General features: G+C 42.8%; 1 protein-coding gene across 1 annotated transcript in view; it reads right to left on the reverse strand.

Annotated features, from left to right (window-relative positions):
• Positions 1 to 7,064, reverse strand: part of LOC143276956 (neuronal acetylcholine receptor subunit alpha-10-like) — a 25,437-nt gene extending 18,373 nt beyond the window's left edge. The window contains exons 1-2 of the mRNA XM_076581648.1: positions 6,959 to 7,064; positions 884 to 1,020 (exon numbers count right to left, since the gene is read on the reverse strand). Coding sequence (XP_076437763.1) covers positions 884 to 1,020; positions 6,959 to 7,019 — 198 coding nt within the window. The 5' untranslated portion in view covers positions 7,020 to 7,064. The remainder of the gene's footprint in view (positions 1 to 883; positions 1,021 to 6,958) is intronic.
• Between the last annotated feature and the right edge of the window lie 936 nt (positions 7,065 to 8,000).

The raw sequence follows: 8,000 nt of genomic DNA on the forward strand, positions 1-8,000 counted from the left end.
GGTAAAAGTTGCAGGTGTGAGATAAAATCTGCAAGGAATAGTGAGGTAGGTTTAAGTCGCAGCAGTGAGGCAAAAAAAGTTACAGGGGCGAGGTAAAAACTGCAGGGTTGGCGTAACAGTTGCAGGAGTGAGGTAAAAGTCGTAGGGGTGAAGTAAGAACTGCAGGAGTGGGGTAAAAGCTGCAGGAGTGAGGTGAAACATACAGGAATAAGTTGAGAGATGCAGTGGGGGAAAGTTGCAGGAGTGAAGTAAAAGTTGCAGGAGTGAGGTGAAATCTGCAGGAGGTAAAAGCTACATGACTGACGTGACAGTTACAGGAGTGAGGTAAAACTACAGGAGTGAGGTTAAATCTACAGGAGTGAGGTGAAATCTACAGGAGTAAGGTTAAATCTACAGGAATGAGGTGAAATCTACAGGAGTCAGGTGAAATCTACAGGAGTGAAGTAAAAGTTGCAGGAGTGAGGTGAAATCTGCAGAAGGTAAAAGCTGCATGACTGACGTGACAGTTGAAGGAGTGAGGTAAAAGTTGTAGGGGTGAAGTAAAAACTGCAGGAGTGGGGTAAAAGCTGCAGGAGTAAGGTGAAATCAACGGGAATAAGTTGAAAGAGCAGGTGGAAAAGTTGCAGGAGTGAGGTAAAATCTGCAGGAGTGAGGTAAAATCTGCAGGAGTGAGGTAAAATCTGCAGGAGTCAGGTAAAACTGCAGGAGTGAGGTAAAATCTGCAGGAGTGAGGTTTTTTTAAAACTGCAGGAGTGAGGTAAAAACTGCAGAAGTGAGGTAAAACTGCAGAAGTGAGGGGAAAAAAAAACTGCAGGCGTAAGGTAAAAACTGCAGGAGTGAGGTAAAAACTGCAGGGGTGAGGTAAAAGTTACGGTCCATTCACCACGTCGATAATCTGAGCCAAAGCCACGCCCAGGGTGACGTTGAGGGAGTGCGTGTGGTTGCGGGAGGGACGCACGCGCTTGTCGTACCCCGCTAGAACGTCACGCACCAGGCGGTACTCGTTGTCGTCACAGCTCACTGCACGTGGAATCAATACCATGTCGCTTATAGTCCGTGCAGCAGTCACACATGAATGAATCAATGAATGAATGAAAGAATGACTAGATAAATAGACAGACAGACAGTCAGATAGATAGATAGACATGTGAATAAATAAATAAATGAAAAAAAATAGATAAGTGAGCCATTTTTTTTTACAGACAAATAAATAAATAAATAAATAGTAATGAGATAAAGGCAAATGAATACAGACAAATAAGTAGATGAATAAGTAAATGAATGAATGAATGAATGAATGAATGATTGAATGAATTAATGAATGAATGATAATAAAATAAAAACATGAATAAATGGAAAATTAACTAAATACTTCAATCAGCACATAAGCAATTGTATCAAGACAAATGAATGAATGAATGAATAAATGAATGAATGAATGAGCCCTATCCATCAGAAATAAGAACCAAATAATAACATTAACAAACAGTCGAACAGTAACAACAAGAAAAACAAGAGAGGCAAGGCCTTCAAGACTCACTTGTGATAAATTAAGTCCCCTAGCATTAATTACAGAGTAATTTCCCTTTTTTACTATCTGCACCAAAACGTTTGCAAAATAAATAAAAATTCCATGCTTAGCAAAAGAAGTTCCTGTTTGAACAAAAAATGATAATAATGACTCCTCTTGTTATTGTGTCAGAATAAGAGGTCAAAGTGCCAAGTTTAGAGAATACAAAAAAATATAAATATAACAGTAAATGCAGTTTGCATATAATTAGGCTTCTTTTTATAATTTTTTGTGTGCCCATCCCAGAGGTACAATATTGTTTTAAACAAGATGACTGGAAAGAACTGAATTTTTCCTATTTTTATGCCAAATTTGGTGTCAACTGACAAAGTATTTACAGAGAAAATGTCAATGTTAAAGTTTACCACGGACACACAGACACACGGACACACACACACACACACACACACACACACACACACACACACACACACACACACACACACACACACACACACACAGACAACCGAACACCGGGTTAAAACATAAACTCACTTTGTTTACACAAGTGAGTCAAAAATGAAAGTGAAAATGCAAAAATTCAAAGACACAAAGGCGCGCGCACACACACACACACACACACAGTCAGTCAGTCACTCACTCACGTACAAATAAAGAGAAAGATAGACACAGACATCCACACAGACACAAACAGACAAACACACACACACACACACACACACGCACACATACATACATGCGTGTGTGTGTGTGTGTGTGTGTGTGTGTGTCTGTGTGTGTGCGTGTGTGTGTGTGTACATGTGTGTGTATATGTGTGTGTGTGTGTGTGTGTGTGTGTGTGTGTCTGTGAACAGGGACATGGCATGAAACTTTTGATTTTGTTGTTGTTTTATTTTGTTTTTTGTTTTTGATTCTTGTTCTGACCCCCTCCAAGTCCTGTTTTACAGGATGGGATTCACAATCAGCGTGGATGGGAAATATCAAAATACATTTAATGAAAAACGTGTTTTCAACATTTTTCTACTCACTCGGTGAAATGTTTGATGTGACTCCGTGCATCGTTGTGCGCTTGTGTGTGTGTGTGTGTGTGTGTGTGTGTGTGTGTGTGCGCGCGCGCGAGCGTGTGTGTACGTGTGTATGTGTGTGTGTGCGTGTTTGTTTGTTTGTGTGTGTGTGTATTTGTGTGTTTGTGTGCATGCGTGCGTATCAATGCAAGCCCTTGGACGCTGTCCAGGTAGTCAGAGATGCGGTCTACACATCCTGTGTTTTAGTGGCGCTGAATCATGTTCGCTGTGATTAGCTTCACAAACATTTTTTTGTTTTGTTTTTAATGTCTGTCTATAACTGTGTGTTGTGTGTTTTTTCTGGAGGCCAGTAACAGGAGTGCTGAAGATCGTTCAGACATCGTCACAGTGTGCAGTGTTCAAGATCCCCCCCCCCTCACCCTCCCTGGACCCTCCCCACACACACCAACCGCAACACAAAAACCCCAAACAACACACACACACACACACGCACGCACGCACGCACACACACACACAGATGATAATGATAAAATATAATTAGAAATTGTGTTTGGGGAGAGAGAGAGAGAGAGAGAGAGGGAGATGAAGAGAAAAAGAGACAGAGACAGAGAGGAACTTGCGACTCCGAGAGAGAGAGAGAGTGAGAAAGAGAGAGGGAGAAAGAGATAGAGAGAGGGAGAGAGAAAGAGAGAGAGAGGGAGAGAGAGGGAGAAAGAGAGAGAGGGGGAGGGAGAGAGGGAGAAAGAGAGAAAGAGAGAGAGGAGAAGAGAGAGAGAGGGAGAGAGAGAGGAGAAAGAAAGAGAGAGAGAGAGAAAGAGAGAGGGAGAAAGAGAAAGAGAGAGGGGGAGAAAGAGAGAGAGAGGGAGAAAGAGAGGGGGAAGAGAGAGAGAGAGAGAGGGAGATAGAGAGAAAGGGGGAGAAAGAGAGAGAGGGAGAAAGAGAGAGAGGGAGATAGAAAGAGAGGAAGAAAGAGAGAGAGAAATGGAGAGAGAAAGAGGAGAGAGAGAGAGAGAGAGGGAATCAGATAGATACAAAGAAAGAGAAGGCGACAGACAGAGAGACGGAAAAATATCAAGTAAGACAGACTGAGACAGGAAAGGGAGAGAAAGAGAGGGTGGGGAAACATTTACACCAATTTATGCACGCGTGTGTGAATTAGTGTGTGTGTGTGTGTGTCTGTCCGTATGTACGTACGTGCGCGCACACATGCTTATTCATACATGCATATGTGCGTCTATAATGTGTATTACGTCTGCCCTTACGCATAACATAATGAAATACAGTTTCAGTTTCAGTTTCAGTAGCTCAAGGAGGCGTCACTGCGTTCGGACAAATCCATATACGCTACACCACATCTGCCAAGCATATGCCTGACCAGCAGCGTAACCCAACGCGCTTAGTCAGGCCTTGAGAAAAAAAGAAAAGAAAAAAAAAGATAGATAGATAAGCGTACATACATAAATAAATAAATAATAATTATAAAAAAAAGAAAAAAAAAAGAAAAAAAAGATAGTAGTAATGAAAATAATGATAAAATAATAATAATAATAATAAATAATTAAATAAATAAGACAACAATGATGATAAATAAGCAAATAAATATAAAACATGAAGACACACATTCACACATACACCCACACATGCATAACAGATATACCCCCAAAACGCAGTTTCACAGATATGAAAGCACAGTCAAATACATATAAACGTACATGAGCTCAAACACACACACACACACACACACACACACACACACACACACACCACAAATTTCCCTGCACCTCCTCTACCCCCTCCTCCACACACTCATTTCTAGTCTATGTATCGCAGCTTCCACGGCACACACACACACACACACACACACACACACACACAAACACGCACACGCACACACACACACACTCAAACACACAGATGAACACTTACTTGTACAAGCACACACACACACGCCCATATCTCCCACCCCAACCCCACACACATATATACAAAGATATATAATACATACGTTCCAATATCCTGATGCTCCCACAGTGTAGGCATGCATACACTCACATACCTCATCCTCTATCTCGCCTCCTCCCTGCACCCCCACCTCCCCCTCATACACACACACACAACACACACACAGACACACACACACACACACACATGCACAGAACTCTCCTGACACTTGTGTACACTTACACTCTCACGCATGTACAAACGCACTCAAAAACACAGACCCACACATACACACAAACACACACATACATACACGCACAGAGGCTGCCACTGATTGGCCGCAAGAGGGATGGGAAAAGATCTCTGATGCCAGGAACGTGGCGTCTAATGTGTTGCTCAGTCTACTGTATTTGGAAAAGCCCACAGAGACTGTGTTCCGTTTTGAAGAAATTTGCGCAATGTTGGTTTGGAAATGATGCCGATATTTGTTTGATTTGCAAAGCATCGTGCTCTACCTTTCATGTTAGACTTACGGCCGCTCCCTCTCTCTGCTTTTATTTCTTTGAGGCGATCGATGGTGTGATGGCCTTGTACCTGTTCTTTTTGATATTCTTTGACTTTTCTGAGGATTTCCGATTTTCCTAGATGTAGGCCGCTCGTTGGTGTTGCGTTACCAGCAAGTCTGTCAGCTCGCTCATTTCCCTTAACTCCTGCATGTCCCGGGCAGTATGACCATGTGAGTTTTTTTATCTGAAAGTTGCGCATTGCCTCATGCCACTCTGGGCTTCCCATTCCGTTTTCAATTTTCTGTATGAGGTTCACTGAGTCTGTTAGAATCATGGCATGTTGGTTTCCGGGCGTATGGATGGACGATAGCCACTGGAGGGCATGTGTCACAGCTTCAACTTCCATCGTTAGGCTGGAGGTTGTGACTTTGTAGGCAACATTCTCTTCCCTAACTGTTTTTCCATTTTGTTTCGCAGTGAATCCCGAACCGGATTGGTCTTTGGTGACTGAGCCATCTGTGTATATGATGATGTCCTCTTCTTTACTGTTTTCTTCTATGAGTAGCTTCACTTCCGCATCAGTTTTGCCCTCTGGCCATTCCTGACAATGTCTTCCTAGAGAGGGTGAAATGGCTGTATTGAATAGATGGTTGAGGTTTTCGGGGTTTTTCTCCCATTCTTTTGTTTCTTTCAGGTCTTGTAGTCGGCATACTAGTTGGATTGTGTCTTCTGCTTGCCCCATCCATGATCTTCCTCGTCCTAGACGGCTGCCTTGAAATACAGATTTGCGTAAGCTGTGTGTGTGTGTGTGTGTGTGTGTGTGTGTGTGTGTGTGTGTGTGTGTGTGTGTGTGTGTGTGTGTGTGTGTGTGTGTGCTAGCACGCTTCGTGTGCGTGTATTATTTAACTGACTATTACTACTCCGACAACAGTGGATGAGTTTTCGCATTGTGCTTTCAATTCCCTCAAAGATGACAGTAATGTGTCAGTCAAGACACAAAGCACACAAGATCACGCACACAAACAGAAACATACACACACACGCACACACACACACACGCACGCACACACACACACACACACGCACACACACAAACACACACATACACACACACGCGCTCCCACGCACGCACACACACACACACACACACACACACACACACACACACACACACACACACACACACACACACACACACACACACACACACACACACACACACAAACACTCATTCACATACACACACTCATACGAACACACATACGTAAACACACGCACACAAAGCAACTAAGCACACACACACACAATGAACACAACAATGACCATTATGACTCATAAAACAATACTCGCAAAATACAATACAATACAAAGACAGATAAGATAAGATAAGATAAGATAAGAATAACTTTATTATCTCCAACTGGAGAAATTTGGTCAGGTGCATTATCACAACATAGACAAGTAAACAACATGGGGACCATAACTGTAAAAGCCAACAACAGCCCCAACAAATATTACGAAGATACAAATGTAAAAAATATCACATACATCGTTTCATACATACATCCACACACTGCAGGTAATAACTAGTATTCTTAATGTAAAAACAGAAAGAATTAAGAAACATTATTTGAATATAATTATAAACATAGCCTACTATACTGCACATTGATTATAATAGACAGATAAGATAAGAATAAAGAGAAAACCACAACCAGATAATCAGCACACACCCGCACCGCACCCCCCCCCCCCCCCCCACTTTCAACAGTACAATGCAATACCATATAATACAATACAATACAGTGCATGGTGATGACAATGATTATCCACGACGGTACCAACCCTGAATATATGACGACGATAATGGTCTGCACAGTACTATACAGTACAGCGAAAAACACCACAATAGAAAATGCATTATGATGACAATAATTATCAACGATGATGCTAACCTGAATATATGACGGTGATCATGGCGACCAGCAGGTCCACAGATATCCACCCTGTTCCCATTTTGTGCGCGGCTGCAGGCGTTGGTCATCGTTTTGGGCCTCAACACATCGTCATCACCGCCATCCTCCTCCTCCTCCCAACCATCATCACCTGTGTCTCGTCAGGTTAATCAACGTTGTGTTGCGAGACTGACAACATCTTCCGACAGATCAGTTGATCTATTATGTTTTTTTTTTTGTGTGTGTGTGTGGGGTTTTTTTTTGTTTGTTTGGTTGGTTGGTTGGGATTTTTTGTTTTTTGTTGCTGGTGTTTTTTTTTTGCATTAGCTCCACCTCCCGTAGCATATGTGACGCCGTGGAAAAGTGGGTCAGGTGTTACACGTCTGATGCTGTGTTCACCAGTGATGAGGGTTCGAGGCCCTGTTTCGGCACGGTGGTAGGTTCTTTGGAAAGGCACTTGACTCCGGTTCCCCCCCCCCCCCACTCCACCCAGGTGTGAATGGGTACCTGGTTGGGGGAAGGTTCAAAACGGCGGAAAGAGAGGATTGGGCCCCGCCTTCATGTGGCAAGCTCTGGACACAGTGGATTTGAAGTCAATCCTCCGATGACTATGAAATGCTACTGGATCTTTAACCTTTTCAACATTGTAGCATGTCACTTAACTGTCTTTTCTGTTTTGTTTTTGTTGTTTTGTTATGTTTTGATGTCAGTACATTTTGCCGAACGCGTCAAAGATCCTGGTTTGGCACATGGAGCATGACCTTTTCAAGTCATGAGTGTCCCTTTCATGGCAGTCAGCATATCATGCCGAAGTCGTGTGTTCGGCATCTTTTACCTCCGTGAACAGATCGTGTTGAAATTGTCACCTTTCTGACATCACAACACTGTGTAGAAACTCAGTTCTGGGTGACGTCATTTTGACGTCAGTGCATCTTGCAGACAGCCCGTTGCTCGTCACCAGTTTGAGACCAGAGGTGAAACACGAGTGTGATGTCAGCATACCTGGGAGATATTTGTTCAGCACCACCCTGATTTCACTCAA

The sequence above is a fragment of the Babylonia areolata genome, chromosome 2 (assembly GCF_041734735.1).
Source record: "Babylonia areolata isolate BAREFJ2019XMU chromosome 2, ASM4173473v1, whole genome shotgun sequence".
Lineage (NCBI taxonomy): Eukaryota > Metazoa > Mollusca > Gastropoda > Neogastropoda > Buccinidae > Babylonia > Babylonia areolata.